Source organism: Vollenhovia emeryi, unplaced genomic scaffold, assembly GCF_000949405.1.
Source record: "Vollenhovia emeryi isolate VEMERY1.0 unplaced genomic scaffold, V.emery_V1.0 DF939175.1, whole genome shotgun sequence".
In the NCBI taxonomy this organism is placed as follows: domain Eukaryota; kingdom Metazoa; phylum Arthropoda; class Insecta; order Hymenoptera; family Formicidae; genus Vollenhovia; species Vollenhovia emeryi.
Window position 1 is genome coordinate 1,185,869 of NW_011967191.1, and position 17,686 is coordinate 1,203,554.

Here is a 17,686-nt window from a genome sequence, read left to right on the forward strand (position 1 = left end):
AACATGTATATAATTTTGCTCATAACAAAAATTAATTTCTATCTCTGATATCTTGTAAATTGTCATCTATTGTGTAATTGTAATCTTGCTTATGATGTAAATGAAAGGAAAATTAAAATATTTGGCTAAATTTGATCTCGTTGCTAATAATATTTCAATGCCTTGTTGATTTTTCAGATTTTATTCAGTTTCAAAATCCAAGATTTTATTAAACAGATATCGTGAGATACATTCGAATCCGACAATTTACGATCTGTATTTAAGAAATATTTAAGAGTGCCCATTTATGCGCATCATTCATCTTATACTACAGCTTTAATAAGTATTTTTATAAGATTTATAATATACATTCTCTTTTAAAAAAAATTCCAAACCAAGGTTTGGAACAAGTTTGAGGGATCATTATTAAAAATTCGTTGGCTCTGTCAAAATATACATTGATTAAGCTCACTGTATTCTCAATTGGTTTTGTTTCATATGAGATTCGATATAAGTTTAGCGATATAAATTCATCAACACAATTAATACACGTCAATGTTAACTTTCTCAACAATAGCTTATGATGTATACTGAATTTGTTGTACCGAGACAACAGACCGTGATACAAGTACGTATACTAAACTTCTTGTAACATAAGATTTAGAACCATTTTAATAGTCTCTGTAACGAAATCTTCGCAGTCTCCGAGGTGTCCGATAACTCATTATATGGGTGACGTATAATATTAGCTGATGTATGGTACCCTCGTGTACTATAAACGCCAATTAGGATACAACGTCAGATTTCTTGCTTATACCGCCTTGATTCCTACGAATGTGCCTCTTTCACTGCTCCCCTATGCTCGTTTTCGCAGAGAGAAATGAACAGGTCTTTTTCGAAGATAGGAATGACGTGTCCACGTCATTATCGGAAATTCTGTAGGGAGGTGGTGTACTTATCTTATTCGCCGTGATATTCTGTTTTTTTTTCATACTGCTCTCATTATCCTTAAATCAGCGTCGAATATCTCTCGTATTCGATCAATCTTATTTAAGAGAAGTAAAAAATCTCAATATCATTACGAAATAAAAAACTAATAAAATGTTACTTCTCTTTTACATTGTCCTATTTTACTTAATTTATTTAATAATTTTAGCAAGTTTCCGAATTTTCCTCTATAGTTTTTATTCCTTCTGCGCTATTAAAAATATTATTAAAAGATTTAATAGAGGGGAAAGAAGGTATAAAGTACCGCTTAATAATTTTACGATATTTCTTGAAGAGAAAATGCATGGTGTATTGCTTTAATTTTTAATACCAGAATTTTTATCTATATATAATTATGATTTTGATATTGGTACCTATAGTATTCAACGATTGCTGATAAAATTAAGTAAATCTTTATATAGAAATATATCCAGGTATTTTGTATGTCCGTTGTTCTTTATAAACGATCGTATAACTAAATATAAGTACATAATTATTTAGACGCAACGCGAATGTAAATCGTAAGAATCCCGATGTAGAAGATTGAACTATTTCTCGTTGCAAAACAAAATATATTGTTTGTTATATAAAGCAACTTTGATTTAGTAGTAGGAATGTATAAAAGGGGAATTGATGGTGGCTTCGTAATACAATCACGACTACAGCGACGTTACGGAAAAGAAAAAGGAAAAAATATACGGGAGATAAATGTAATTTATTCGATAATCCGTATGCGATAACGGAATCTATCACACTCTCGTAAGCGCAATCGTTCCATTGAAGGTCTCCCCTTTTTCAGCCAGAGCTGCCCACCGCCGGCAATTTGCAGCTTCCATGTCGGCATTACCTTCGGCTGTTCCATACTCACTCACTGCGACGACAACCCTCCTTCCTCAAAAGAGAACAGCCACCCTGTTCGTCCGTAAATTACCTACCTTCGACTTGCTTTTTCATGTACCGAAGTTTGTCTTCGTTACTAGTCGAGTTCTCATTAAATGAGATGAGATGACACGAAGCAATGTGTGCGACTTCCATGCGATATATTTCAGAAAATCGGAACAAATATGTAATCCATATTAATGTCTACATTACAGTTAAAAATTTATATATTTCTATATCGTTTATTCTTTTGAAGAATTTATTGTAATGTATTGCACATTCATTAAACAAATACGCAAAACTTTCATTAATTACGACAATTAAGCTACAATTTAATTTTAATATATTTATTAAGTACCAAACAGATTAACAAATGTACTTGGTACTTCATAATATTTAGTAATTTCAGTAAAATACATTTTAAAAAGAGGGAGACGCGTTAACGATATGAATGACTTTAGCTAAATTTGTTTTAATGTTACGAATAATGTTGAGAATGTTATTTCTAATATTAGAGAGAAGAATATGTGCACATGTAAACTTTAAGGCGTGTTCTCTTATGGCTTCTCAACACTTGTAGTAAGCTGAATTGTCCTTAAGTAAACGTGGCAAGTTCCCAGTTAGCGCAAAGGCATTTATGGCTACGTGATCAAAGTCAGGTTCTGAATAATGGATATTGTTGAAAGCTACTACTTCATTATGTTCATGTATTTTCCGTGCCTGATTTAAATGACAACTTTGCAACTGCGCAACGTCGCGAATTTTCTCAATACAATTCAGGAACTTAATAACGAAGACAAATATTCGACAGCAAGTTTTCAAATTGCATCGATATTGCATGTGTGCAAAAGAGAAGTGTATCGTATTCTTTTAACCTTGAAAAAAACGTAAAGATAGGGTGAAAATTAGAAACATTTTTAAGTACGAGTGAAACTTTCATGAAAGAAAATACAAGCTAAAGCTGTACGTTCGATAGTCTGCATGCTTATTTATTAAAATGTAAACGTATATTTCCAAAAATTAAACGTTTAATTTTTTAGGCAAATATATAATACTGTGTACAACTTTGGCATTTCCACGTCATCAAAATGTTCTTTTTTTCTTCGTAAGAACTCGTAATACAAGCTCGAATCTCAGTGTCGTTTATCATGCTTTCAACCATCATGTATTACGTAGAGCATCAAGTTTTGTGTCGTTCAGGCTTTTACGACGCTGTCACTACGTATCGTAGCTTTCGAGTTTGTCGCAGCGAGCCTTGTCCTTTACAGCTGCAGCCGACGTTTACTCAAAACTGCTTCGCATGAATAAAGTAAATTGCGCATTCTAGTCGAATAATGTCGAATATTTTATATGACGTCACGACCATGATGTCGCCCTTGAACCCCACTAACGAGAAATCATTTAGTTACTTTGCATCCTTCCTGGGTTGGAGAATGAAATTACCTCATTTACATGTAACAATAGCAACTTCTCTTACAACATATACATATATATACACTAGTAAAATTTTAATTTTGGAATTATTCAGAAGATATTCAAGCCGCAGTTAAAAGCTGCAAAAAGTGTTGTGTCTTTTTAAAATATCTCCATGGAATGAGAAGCGGAGAAAGATACACAATTCTTTTACACCATGTATAATTCTTAGTTTTAAGTAGATATAATTAGATATAATTAAATAGATATAATTTGATGAAATGGATATAATAGATTTAATTTGAGTTGCGAATGTTCATTGATTTTCACAATTATCTCTGTCGGAAACTCAAGAACAGGATTATATCTCATAAGTTTTTATTAAATTCATATTTGTTGACAAATTTAATAAATGGACAAATTACGACGGTTTATAAAATTGTGTATCGAGGACTAACAGCTTAAGTTAATTATCCTTTAGTCGTATAGGAAGACACGTTTGTTGATCTATTTCTGATTTCTTATCACTAGAATCGAAGCGACCATCCTCGACGTGAACAATCACAAAGTCTATGTTTCTGAATATTGAAATAATATCAGCAAAGTAGATTGTAATAGAAAAGTTTGTTACGAGAAATAAATTTATATTATTTAATTTTATATTACTTACAGAAAACAAATGTTACTTTCTTTTAATATCAAAGATTATGCTGTTAATTTATTAATAACAATAACACTCCATAATTCTTAATTATTTTGATGAAAATCTCTTTATAAAAAGAAGACAGAAATATGAGATAGTATAAAATTTAAATATAAACATAATTTAATTAAGATAGCGGTTTTTTCTTTTTGGATTTCTCGTAGAAAAGCAGAAAGAAAATTGAATAATACGGTATAATCTGTATAATTTGTATTTATACTACTGGGCATAGAATATAACACACACACACACACACAATGTAGATCATAAATTAAAATAATTCATAATAATATAATGAGTTGTTATGAGCGCGAAAACCGCGCGTCAGACAGCGAAATCGCAAGCGGCAAGTTATTGGATAGCACTTGCCGCGTGCGAAGAAAGTCGAGTATCCGGAGCAAAGGGCAAAACCACCGAAGGTGGCTGCATAGGCAGTTGCTATCGAAACAATTGCTAAGCAATAAGCGGCCCGGCAACGGGACCGAAACTGAAAGCTATAAAGAGAAATGAAAAGAAGGGAAGGCGGATCAGTCTAACTTAAGGACCACAAGTGTACGTGAGAATAACGTTTATATATATATATATATATATATATATATATATATATCTATTGGCAATTAATTCTTGAATAAAGAAATATTTTCTATAATACGGTTGTTGACTCGTCGACTTGGAGTGTTTGGTGCGAACCTGGCAAACGATTCCAGACATACCCCGTGCCCTGACTGACTCTCGAGGCACAACAGAGTGTTTAGCATTTCTTCGCTTTTATCGTGATATTTAGTTTTATACTTATTCGTTTACCCCTCCTTGTGTTAAAAAATTGGTGTTTCCTCTCATGTGTGTGATATTTCTCTAACATATGGATTCCCATTTACAGAGGCAAATGTCGAATATTTCTAAAAATTCGAAAGTCGGAAATAAAACAAAGGATACAATACAGAAAGTGAGGGAGAGAGAGAGAGAGAGAGAGAGAGAGAGAGGGGGGGGGGCAGGCGGGAGGAGAAGAAAGGAGAAGAAAGGAGAAGAAAGGAGAAGAAAAGAGAAGAAAAGAGAGTCTATCTACTAGTTGCTTCAACCAGTTGCGCCTATCTAAGAATATTCGTCGAAAGTGCGAGCAAACGACTGAAAGTGACCGAAAACGACCTTGTTTCTCTGTCCGTTTGAAAGGGATGTTTTTGCAACACACAATAAAAGAGCGCGCGTGGTAGAGAAGTTGGCGTCCGATCCAGAAGCCCAAGCTCCACTTCTACATATCCTCGTGGGGGCGCATCGCCACGCCTCCCGCATCTATATAAGCGCCATGATCGCGGTGGAACCCTCACTCGCACCCCAGTACTCGGTGGTGAGCCAAGGGTGAGATTCCTTCCCGAGCGAAGGACGAGCGGAAGCTGCGGCACCGACTTTGCGACTTTTATCCCTACCGGATTTTCGTGAACGCGAAGCGAACTGTGAGCCGAGCGGACGCAGATCGTGAGACATGAGGTCTTGGTTGCTATGGTTGTCTCTTCTGTTGGTCGTCCTGGCCGATAGAAGCTTTGCCAATCCCTACTTTGATGACGGTGGTGAGTAGTCATAGTCCGATCCTTTTTTGCGCGTTAATGGAAAACTGGAAGCTCTTTCAAATATAACGCAACAACTAGGAAAATATTTGGAAAACGTTTGGAAAAATTCAAAAATTTTAGACTATCAGATATTTTTACAATAGTTTTGGATTCGTTTCAACTTATCTGGTTCACTGTCACTGGTATATAGATTCGAATTATTTAATATCCACGTGCGCGAGAGTCACTAAAAAAATTATAGATTTATGATGCAGACACACTGATTTTTTACGCATTTCATGTATGATGTATGACTATAATAGGAGATTTAAAAGGAGCACTATGTACATGACTGTAATTACAATGGTTAACAAATCTTCATTTAGAAAACGCCATTGGTATTTGCATCGCGTACTCGCGTAAAGAAAGTAAGACGAAATATATTACTACGATTAAACCATCGGACAATTGTTTTAACTGAATTTGTTTTCTGTTTGCGTCAACATTGACGTAAGCAGCTCACAGAAAGTTTATGATAGAATATCTTTGTGATTGTAAAAGAATTATTTTTTCAGTATTTTTACGACCTTTAGTATTTTTTGAACTTCGGGCTAAGCATGGCATTAGTTTTTTTTGTGCGATATATGTTTTCAATAGAAAACCTTTTTTATTTTTTTAAATATCGTTGCCATTGTCTACCGTGGACGCGCAATAAAAATAATATCGTACAACTGTCGAGAATAAATATTGAGGCTAAACAAACTTTTATACGCTTTGCTTGTTAAAATAACGTAAATATATTTTTATATTTTATTATATACTTTTTACATAATTTACAAGTATATGTATAAAAAGTGATGTCTGTAATTGACCTGACATAGGAATTTGTATCACGTATCGTTATGTATCGTTACGTTACACATTAATCTTCTTATTTACAAAAGTAACCATGAAATATTTGAAAATACATCTGCATGCCAATTATTTTTAAATATAAGTTTTGACACGAAAATTATAATAGTAATGTTGTGTGTGCGCAAAAAAGTTTTTCATTAAAATATATCTCATCCAGAAAGTTTTATTGAAACAAACCTCTGTTTTGCTAGAACTGCGATTGTAGGAAAATCTCGTTGAATATAGTTGATAGGGTTTACCTCGTTTGAGTCTTTTTTTTTAAATTGAGTCTTTTGAAATCCAACAGTGAGAGAGAGAGAGAGAGGGAGTTATGGATAGTTTTTTAAAAATATTCAAACTTCTTAGGAGGTGTTTCAATATTGTAAACTTTTTAATTGATATTTTAATTTGTTTAACGTTTCGGAATTAATCCAAGAGACCCTGCGAGTATTAAAACTTGCAAACTGTAATAGCACATTACTTTGCTCGCCAGTGTTACAATATATCAAAACTCGTTGAAACTTGTAATACATCGATACATAATACTCGCTTTTTTCGATCGTGTAGTTTGCTAAGAATCTTGAGTTTATTACAGATAATAGTTAACATTATATTAATATTAAATTTAGATAGCGTGCATGTAAATGCGGTTTACACAAATATGCCTGTAAAATTGTTAAAAATAAAACAAATGGAAATATTTTAAGAAAAGAGTTTGACTTGAGAATTTGCCTAATTCGTACCACGTCAAGTCAATCGGATCGTGCAGATCGTGCAAGTGGAGCAGGTTTATATATAGTCGGACGGTGACCGATTGAATAAATTGGCGCGCGTTAAAGTTGTCAAACTTAACCAAATGGTTTGATTCGATATCGATATTATTTCATTTAGTCATTAGGAAATTTATTTTAAAGGTGAATTTTAAAAAAGTGAATTTGTAAATGCAAGAATGGATATAAATAGAAATTTATGATACTTATTTAAAAAGAATTGGTCTAATAGTGCAGTGCTTCGAAAATGTCTCGTGATGATTATAGATTTTATATTCAACACTTTTATTCTTTCAACTAAGAAAGAAGTATTTTTATGATGACACCATTTCTCACGATAATTGCAATCAGCAAAATGAATCGTTTGAAACATGGGAAAATCTTGGTGACCGTATAACTGCCAATACCAATGAAACCGTAATCAGTTTCTGGTGGGACAGTGGTTTCAGGGAGATTTAATTGCATCCGCGTTTGATTGATTATCGGGGCTTCCTTTGAAGACGTTGCAATAGCATGTTGATCGATTTCTCGATACCTCCTAATTGTTACGTTATACAATACTTTCGTTACTTTATACGTTAAGTCAACTACATGTTTATTTTAATAAATTATTTATGTATTGAAATTTACAATACGTGATGCTTTAACGGTGTGTGATAACTGGATTACCGCGCTCCGTATGGCAAACACGAGGTAAAATACATTTCTTTTGGTGGATTACAAAGATACAATCTTACTTTACGAACAATAAAATGGAATTTATTCTATTATCACAGTCATATTTTATCATCTTGTTAACCCATATGCGTCTTCTAATAATTCTCTGATAGCAGCTAGTGATATGAGGAAGACGTATATGAAAAACAATGTAGAAAATTATTAGGAAAGGGTGCGTTATAATTTATAATTAAATATGTAATTAAATTTTATATACATATATAACATTTGATATATATAAAATATATTTCAAAATTTTATTATAAAAATTAATTACAAGTTTATAAATTACAAGATTAATTGTTATATTATTTCTCCTAAATCTAATTCCATGTATTCAAAAGTTTCCATAATTCCTAAATGTTAACAAATTTTAAAATTAAAATAAATTAAAAATGGTTATAGATAATGAAGATTGCTTTTTAACGATTTTCTAACATGGTACGTTGCAGAAATATTGAGACGTAGGTTTTTCCAGAGCATTCATATAAATTGTGAAATAAAATAGTGTTGAGAAGAGGGAAAAAGAAAATCGAGTAAGGGGAGTGTGTCTTACAATAGATTAGTATCTTAAACCTTGGAGCGACCGTAGTTGACAAGAGAGAAAAGAAGGAAAATAATGGATCGTCGCTAATTCATTTCCAGTAGATATACTATTTGGTATAGAAACACTCTCATCCAAATTATCTTGTAATAAATTTATAATTAATTTTTTTTCCACAATATTTTTCGCAATCTTTTTCTATTATCGCGCAGAAATTGTGCGAGTTAAGAATATAACCGAATAAAAAGAATGTGTATAATTTAATAATTCCATTACAATTAGGTGAGTAATCCGACACAACTGGCTACAGGAAAAATCCTTTATTGTATTGTACAATTGTTAATTGTTATTTAATCGCTGGCGATTTAATTATTCAAAATAGTTTTTTTTAAATTTCTTTTTACTTTTAATCTTTCCTGTTGTTCATTACTTATCTATATAATTTCTGAATTTATTTTTAGTGAATAAAATGTGTAGTGCTATTTATGATATTTATGATAATTATAATATAGATGTATTATGTCAATTTAATCTGCTAACAACAGAGATACAATACATTTTTCAGTGAGAAAAGGAACCGTATTTCATTCCATTTGCTTCAACGTAACGTGCCCTTTTACCTTTACGCAACAGGAAGGATTTCCTTGTGTAAGAGTTGAGAAACACATAATGAGATTTGCCGTAATAATCTTAATGGACTACTTAAATTTTCCTCTATGCAAGGTTGCATCATAGCGAAAACAAAGATGTGCGATAATGAAAACGGAACGATGAAAATTATAAAATATAACTTTATTAGTGATGTACGTTTTACAAGTAGTTAAACATTTTTATGAAATTTTGTGAGCTTTATTAAAAGTATGTGGGCTATGTGTAAAGCATATAAAAAATTGCATCTTTTCTCGATTACATAATTTTCAATATATCTGCTACTGAATGTCTAAGTTTGTGAATAAATTTAGCGTAAATTTTTTCTGAATTTCTGAATGTAAGATAGCTGTGTACAATTTAATACTTTCTGCTTATTTCGATTCATACAAGTAGCCTTGTTATATTTCTTATACTTGCATGTATATTCTGTTTGATAAAATTTATTTTTGTCAAAAGATAGAAATACTTATTCTCTCTAGTAGTCGCGTATCGAGTCGAAGAAATGTATCAAGATCGAGTTTGTAATATCTCCGTTGTTGTTTCATAAAATATATAGAACGATATATGTATATATATACATATAGAATGTTCTTTTAGTATTACTTTTGTCTCATCTCCCCAATGAGATGTACCCTTTAAGTCCTCAGATTGTACATCGTAATCCTTGAACTGTGCTCGTATATAATTATCGATACGTAACATCAGTCTTACTGTTTGCTCACGAAGATAACTTTGATAATAATGTTGTCCACAAATTTAAACTAATAAATTCTATTAAGATAAATCATTTTGTGTTTGCAGAAGATGTAGATGATCTTCAAGGTGGCGATTCCTCGGATTATACAGACAATGCTTTAGAGAATCTGATACGAGTGGCACAAAAGTGAGTAAGATTATCTTGTTAATTCCGATTTTATTTTCCTACGATTTTCCTCTCTCGACATCTTTCCCGAGGTCCCTAGAATGTCTTTTGCCTTTTTCCATATTCTATTCTTTCTGACTGATTGCAAAAATTGTATATATTTTCCGGACTCTGAAAATATTAATAGATAATATTTCTTTTCTAATTACACGTTGTTAAAAGTTATTAGTGATATACATATGTATGAATGCGTGTGCATTTGCGTGTGTACGTGTAGCATCCTATTATTATTTACTTTATATTACATGTGCATATACATTATATTATACATATGTGCACGCATACGCGCGCGTGTCAAAAATTGAAAAGATTGAAAAAGAAAGGTTTGAAAGAATCTTGCATTTTTGCAATTCTAAGAAACAGTTATTTTTCTGGCATTCATGTAATGCGTATGTGTGTGTGTGTGTGTGTGTGCATGAATGCGCGAGACATATCAAATTGATATTGCGATCTTTTAGCCCCTCCCTTTCGCCTTGATGTTTCAATGTTGTGAAAAAACATTCTCTTGATTTCCCTAATCTCGAGTAGACGTACCTCGTCGATAAACTTGTTTAGGCGGGCTTGCATAAGGCGCGGCGGCGATTGTTACCATCGACGGAAGGACTGCTGCTACAGCTCTAGTTGCCGCTGCAATCTCTGGGGTTCTAATTGCCAGTGTCAACGGATGGGTCTCTTTCAAAAATGGGGCTAAACGATATCCTCCTTCTCTTCCTATACCCTAAATCTTCTTATACTCATGCGTTTGTTTCTTGCATTTTTTATTCTTCCTTTTCCTTTTACTATCCTTTCCTCTCCTCCCCCCTTCCCTCTATCTTCCTGAATCATCCACTTCCCTGAAAGATTATTCCGACGGTATTTCCCTCGAGCATATTTGGACGTTCCTCCCGTTTAACCCGCTCGAGACAGCTGTCTCGTGGGAATAATTTTAACATTTCTTCAAGTATTGCGATTTGCATTCTTCATTAAAACATAGGCCTCGATAATACGCTTTGATATCTTGTTTTGTATTTCTAAAATTTTTTAAATAGAGAGATACACACGAGCTTGATTCTTGCAAAGCTTGCGATATCGTGATTGGCAATAGCTTGCAAAATGTTACGCTTAGAAACAATTTACATTCTTCCACGGTATCTACAAATCCCTAGTCTCTCAATACAATTTTTCATGACTACCTCTCTCGCGATATTCGATGCTCGGGATCAACTGCTGACTAATCGGTATGCTTAAAGATCCCCCGTCTCTTTCTAGATCGTAACTCTGGTTAAAACGTAGGTAATGCGAAAAATATAATTAATTCGTAATGGTCAACTTTAGTGCAATCGATCTTTATCGAGATCCTTGTCAAAATTTACGTCTACACGTGCATACACGCGCACAGTCACGACATTTTTGGAATAGAGTATTTTTTCATTTGGTATTATATGAATTTCTTTATTTGAAATATATTTTCTTTATACTTGTTGACACAATATTCCTAAACACCCCTCCTTGAATTTTCCACCGTTTCAACTTCAGCGGTGAAGGTTGTCGTCGTATTGGAGTCAGAAATGGCGAACCCACTATGGCGAATGCATCTTGCATTCAAAGGACCTTGACTCACACTAATCGATCGTTTCTTCAGCTGCAATTCATCGGATCTTCCGGATACAACGTGCAAGGAATAAAGATACACCATTATTTCTTAAATTTTATCAATTTGTCTTGCTGCTAGCAAAATCAATTTTCAAGAGTGCTCAATAAAATTACCAAGTATCTGCAAAATACAATAAACGTCCTCTTTTAAGCACGAATTTCTTTATTTGATATTTCAAAGTAAATTTGAATATGTATTTAAAATATATGTAGATATGAGAGGAAAATTACGTTTGATTTATGACGGTAATCTTCCTTGAAAATTTTCCATTCCAACACTTTTTAAATTAAAACTTGAAAAATTTTGAATCTGACAACAATACAAAGTACTGAAAAAAATTATACGTGAAAGTTAATACGTTTATATTAACCAAAGTTTCAAATTAGTTTTGACTCTCGCGCGTCGTATTACTCCTTTCAGCGACTCTTCCGGACCTTGAAAAATTTAACTATACTTTCATTTGCGTTAATAATAAAAATATAAAAACTCTCGATGATATCTATTACAAGAAATGTGACTTTCCCAAATGAAACTGACAATGAGTCAGGATCAATTCTCGTGTTTTCGGGATTTCACAATCACCCTGGGCAGAAGAAAAAATTGGAAAACGTTAATGAAAAAATGCGCGATAAATTATGGGAATTACTGCCTTCTGATTGGAGATATCTCTCCGGCCACTTTCGCCAATCAGATCGTTGATCTTCCTTAACTTAATTTTGTCGAGGGTGATTGCGAATAATCGATAGGATAATTAATAATGTAACGACAGACTTGTTCCAACCAAGTACGAATATGGTGATTAAAAGGGATGGAATTATTGTATAGTCATGAAGAGATTGATGAAGAGAGATTTATAATTAATATATGTATATGTATTTAAAACGGCGGTGATTTATCTATAAAACGTACCTTGATGGTACGTACGCAGATATGAATAATCTGCAATTTACATTTTCTCCACACCACATCTTAAACTTTAAACGTATTACCTACACGTATGATTATAAAGGAAATACTATATGTTTATGCATTGTATTTGAAGGTGGATGTACACGTCTATCGATATATCATGAAAATATAATATACAATATATATACATCATATTATATATGTATACGCGGAAATGTGTGTAATTCTCTTTTCTTGTCATTAACCCTATATCGTTGATAGTTTAATTTGCAATTTATTTTGATTTCAAAGCCAGTGACTTTTCCATATCTCAAGATGGATAAATGTACAAAAATTATCACCTTTTCCCTCAAATTATATAAAAGTATAAAATATTTTCCGTTACAAACCTTAATGTCTTAAAACTCTTGAGATTTTAAAAGTTCACTTTTAAATTGTTTATACCTTGATTATTAATAAAAGTTATAAATTTGTTTCAAACAGGTAAGTAAAATATGAACAAAACATGTAGCTTTTAGTTTTTGTCTTTTGCACCTGCAGAGAGGCAATTGAGAGAACCTTCAAAGTCACGATGACCTCTTCTTTGCCGAGCAGGCAACGTCATGCTAGACCTGTAGGGTCAAGTAACTGGATCGTGACGTACGATTTAACTCGGAACACGATTTTCTTTTTGGCAAAGAATCACCTGACAAATTATATCTAAGCTTGGAATTCTCCTTACTTATGATTTATGTAAATTTACCTAAGAAATATATTATCTTATAAAATTTATCGATTAATTACAGATGTAATTAATCAGATTGTTGAAGGCGATATCTCATTTTAATTCTATTTTATTCCAATATTTTGCAACATAAAGCAAATTTTTAACAATATGAATGGTCTTTTACAGATTTGAAAAATTCGGAAACTTTTTCTCTGGAAAGGTTGATTTAATGTCAAGCTGTTTCGTACGCTTTCGAGAGTCAGTATTATTCAAGTTTCAAATTCGATTAAGAAATGGAATCTGCGTGAAATTAAATGAAGATTGAAGCTTTTGTTAAATGGATGCGTCTTTAAAGTTAAATTGGATTTGTGTAAATTTTATCAATGATTTATAAAACTCCGAAACTCGAAATGTCCATACCTATTGAAATAAATAGCATTATTTCTTTCTTTCTTTATTAATAATGAATATAACAGCTTTACGTTTCCAATATAAATTGTCAGAGAAATGTCAAATGTTGACAGATTGTAGTGCAACAAAACTAAAGTTAAAATTTATCATAAATCTTTGCATAATTAATTATTATTAATCACTCTCTAAAAGTCAATCAGTGATTATTCACTGTTTTCAGTGATAATACACTGATAGATTTTTAGAGAGTAGTATAACATGTTGGATATCTCTTGTTATTCTCACTTGGTTTCACACGGTTCAGTTTTCCATATTTAATATTATTTGAACAAACGATCGATAAGGTGTACTGAACGACAGTTTGGTTCTTCTAATTGAAGTATACGTTTCTAAGACCACATCGATCTCGATCTCGATCTCTATCTCGTGCGGGAGGAAGAGGAGAAAAGGTTAAATGAGTTAACCTCATGGAACCTAGATGACCTACGTTCTCAGTCCGAGTCAACTCTATATCGTAAATAATCTCTTGGTAGTAATGCAACGGGTATCCTGGACCTGTACATTTTTACAACAATTTACCATTTATGCCGCGCTTTCTGATTGGTCCTTCAGTTGTTTTGGAAAGATTGAAAATAAGTGTAAACTTTGAAAATACATTGGAGAACGAGCAATCTAAAAAAAATTGAATTGATAAGAAGAACTATTCCGGCCTAAAATGTCATTCTATAGGAAAATATTAAAAAAAAACATTTCTCTTCTGATAGGTCGATAGTTGGTGTTTACGTTTAAGATTATTTTAGGTATAGTCGTAATGTGTTGTCCAATCATAGATCCGTATAAGCATCTTAAAACATTACTTAAAATGATCTTGAAATAAGAACGGACATACGAATACCGGTCTTAGCGATTTGATGTTCAAAGAATTATACATATACATAAAATTAAACGTCACGTTTAAATGTAGATGCAATAATAAAATATTTTCTTCATATTGACTTGTTTTAATTTTGTCAAGGTTATTAATTATAACATTTTGGGCACGCATTCAGTACACATACACACAACGGGGTAATTAATAAACATTTGTACGGCTATACGTGTCAATATCGTCCCTATTATATATTTACATTTCTTAGCTTATTGGTTCTGTTTCATTAAATTAGTAAAACAAGTTGATTCTGTCTTAATTGGCACACAATGGCAAAATAAAAACATTTTACGGTGAGATTCTCCAACAAAATTATAAACAATTTCAGTAATGGAGAGTAATGAGAGATGATTCGTATGTGTGTCAGTGATGTAATAGCTAATAACAAATGACGAATTCTTATAATTAATAGGCCAAACTTTTCATCACGCACGTTTGCTCCGTTCTAGCTATTATGTTCACCTACGTCAATTGTTTTTCTAGGACGATGTGTGTCGCAATTTAAGACAGAACAAGTATTACACTTGGCTTCTATGATGCATATATGTAGATATATGCAGCATAACAGAGCGACATTTAGTATTTTAATTTTGGAAGAGATTTTATTTTACTTTGATTTTTGTTTTTATATCACAAATAAACCTATCATTAATTCGATTAATATTTCCAAGTCGTTTCATCATATTTGCCATTATTTCATCTCTCGATGTATTTATTTATTCAAAAGAGTGCTGAGAAAATCAATTGTTTCGGGTTAAAAAAGGTCGGAGATCTCCGATTACGAAATACTACCAAGTGAAAGGAGAGGAGGCTGGACTACGAAAGAACGTAATCAGGAAGAGAGTTCGATGACACGGCCGGCGAAGGAACCATAATTTGTGGATCACGTTCTGCACGAGATGTTAGTTCAACGAACTTAACTCTCTTGTGGATTCATATTTTTCGGTTAAAGCTACGAATAAAGATTAAGTAATCGAAATTTTTACTACAAGGTTTGGTTATAATATTGTGAATCTTCGAGTTTGGCATCGTTTCGCTCTCTTGCGACCATATTATTGAAATATGCATAAAATGGCGTGTTATAATGTCACGTAGCTCATAAGTAATCAAGTAGATTAAATGCAAATATATTAATTTATTCAAATTAAGTTATTCAATAAATGTGTTTTCACATTCAACAAACAAACATTCGACAGAATGTTTGTCTCATTTCAAATTGAAAATTTTATTTTTGTTTTTACCTAATTTTGAAATTTAAAAGATTCTTGGAATTTAGTTGAACTTTACTTTGTTTATTATAATATCGGCAGTTCTCCATCTCTTGGGAGCAAGTGGATCGTTCGCCATTCGGTATAAGCTTTAATGGTAACGGGAGTAACGGTCTTGTGATCGCCATGAGCACTGCTAGTTGCTCGTAAAATCGGTCAACGAGCAGATAAAATGGAAGCTTATAGATTCAAAAAGATAATATATTGACGTTTGCGGTTCGTACATATTTAAGTTTCAAACGAGAAATTGATTGGCTCGATCATCCTAATCGTTTCGACGAATTACGTACTTGGGCAGTTATGTACTCCTGCTACTCTCTACGTTATAGGCAGAATTGGATAATTAATCATTTCAAACGCAGTTACTTGAACCATTTACATTATTTCAATTTATACGGAAATACAAGTACTTAAAAATAAGCCAATATAACAAACAAAACAATCGTTTTCCAAATCACGGATTTTATTTATTTCGAAAGGAATAATAGAAATCTACAACATTGTTTATTTTAATGTACTTGTACATAAGCTAATAGTTTGAATCAATTTGCTTAATCTCATCGTCCAAGTGTTATTAATTAAAGATATCTTAACATGCAAAGGTATATTATTTTTGTCACGTAAACTACTTGAAACTTTTATTTGGTATTATAAACATTTCAAAATAAAGAACAATGTATATTCATTTATAAAAATTAAATGCAGCAAAAATGTATCGAGAAGCACATATTTTTCACGATATCACAATACATTGTACGACAGTGTGCATCAGTCCTGTTTACTCAGCCCTGTTTACACAGTCTGTTAATGTCTTTGAAGCATATTACGTGGTCTCTGATGTCTCGGTACGACATTGCGTAAGTGGGATTACTATGCGAGCATGCGGCTCGTAACCTTGAGAGCAGGCTACGAGCGAACACGTCGTGTCTCTCTGCCTACGTCTTGACGTCATTTACCGGCATACAGCCGAGAAGATGAGAACAATATAGATATTATACGAGATGCAACAAAAAACCGTGTTTGAGTCATAATATTTTTCACATAAAAAAAGAGTTAGTTTTTCAAAATATGTATCAATATCAGGCTTTGATATTTGAGACTTTCGCACTAGACATATATGAAGGTTTGGTTTTTGGGCTGGGCCCGTGTACGTTTGCCAGTTTATTTCGACGTTGCGTAAACATTTTTATCTAATTGTATCAGATTATTCCTCCCTGATGAAGTGAACTGAAATGTTTACGAACCATTGGAATATACAATGGCAAACTTACGGCGCAGTTTAATACTGATAAAATTATGTATATTGCAACGTAATGAGTAGGATCGTTAAATTATAGCTAACTTTAGAGATGTTTTGACAAAATAAATAAAATTATAAGAAATAAATGTTCCGTTACTGAATAGAAGTTAAATTGGTTTAAATTATTATTTGTTAGATTTCATTGGAAATTGAATGATTCGTACTAGCCTAAAATCCAATTTAAAAATAATACATGTATGATTATATTTGCATTGACATGCTCCATCTCGGAATAGTTAATCATTGATATTCTGGCTATTGGAAGATACGTCGGACGTTGTGTATGAGCGTATCGATAAAACACGCTTGATGTGATCGTAGGTAGTGGACATGAATTATCACGGTTACTTCCGGGAATATATCACGAAAGGAAAAGAGCATATATACGCGTTGCATATACATTTCAATACATGTATATTACGTTTCGTAAAAAAGATAAAGTTTTACAGATAATATCCCGCACATGCGCGGCGCGGCGCGTCGATTCCATTTACAATATAATAATGGTATTTATTAGACGATAATTAT

General features: G+C 32.6%; 1 protein-coding gene across 2 annotated transcripts; it reads left to right on the plus strand.

Moving 5' to 3' along the window:
- The first annotated feature begins 5,255 nt into the window (after positions 1 to 5,255).
- Positions 5,256 to 12,744, plus strand: LOC105563493 (U8-agatoxin-Ao1a-like). 2 transcript variants are annotated; one of them, XM_012015119.1, is made up of 3 exons: positions 5,256 to 5,526; positions 9,883 to 9,964; positions 10,532 to 12,744. In XM_012015119.1, exons 1-3 carry the CDS (start codon positions 5,442 to 5,444, stop codon positions 10,692 to 10,694), a joined length of 330 nt encoding a protein of 109 aa, XP_011870509.1. In that variant the 5' UTR covers positions 5,256 to 5,441; the 3' UTR covers positions 10,695 to 12,744. The 2 variants fall into 2 exon arrangements, with proteins under 2 accessions (XP_011870509.1, XP_011870510.1); XM_012015120.1 differs by having other exon boundaries at positions 5,257 to 5,526; positions 10,559 to 12,744.
- Positions 12,745 to 17,686: the final 4,942 nt, after the last annotated feature.

What these genes read in the sequence shown, in the direction of transcription:
- LOC105563493 (XM_012015119.1), top strand. Translation starts at nt 5,442, where the DNA reads ATGAGGTCTTGGTTGCTATGGTTGTCTCTTCTGTTGGTCGTCCTGGCC. An exon ending in TCCCTACTTTGATGACGGTG is followed by an intron (nt 5,527 to 9,882) that starts GTGAGTAGTCAT and finishes TTGTGTTTGCAG; the next exon opens with AAGATGTAGATGATCTTCAA. An exon ending in CTGATACGAGTGGCACAAAA is followed by an intron (nt 9,965 to 10,531) that starts GTGAGTAAGATT and finishes AATCTCGAGTAG; the next exon opens with ACGTACCTCGTCGATAAACT.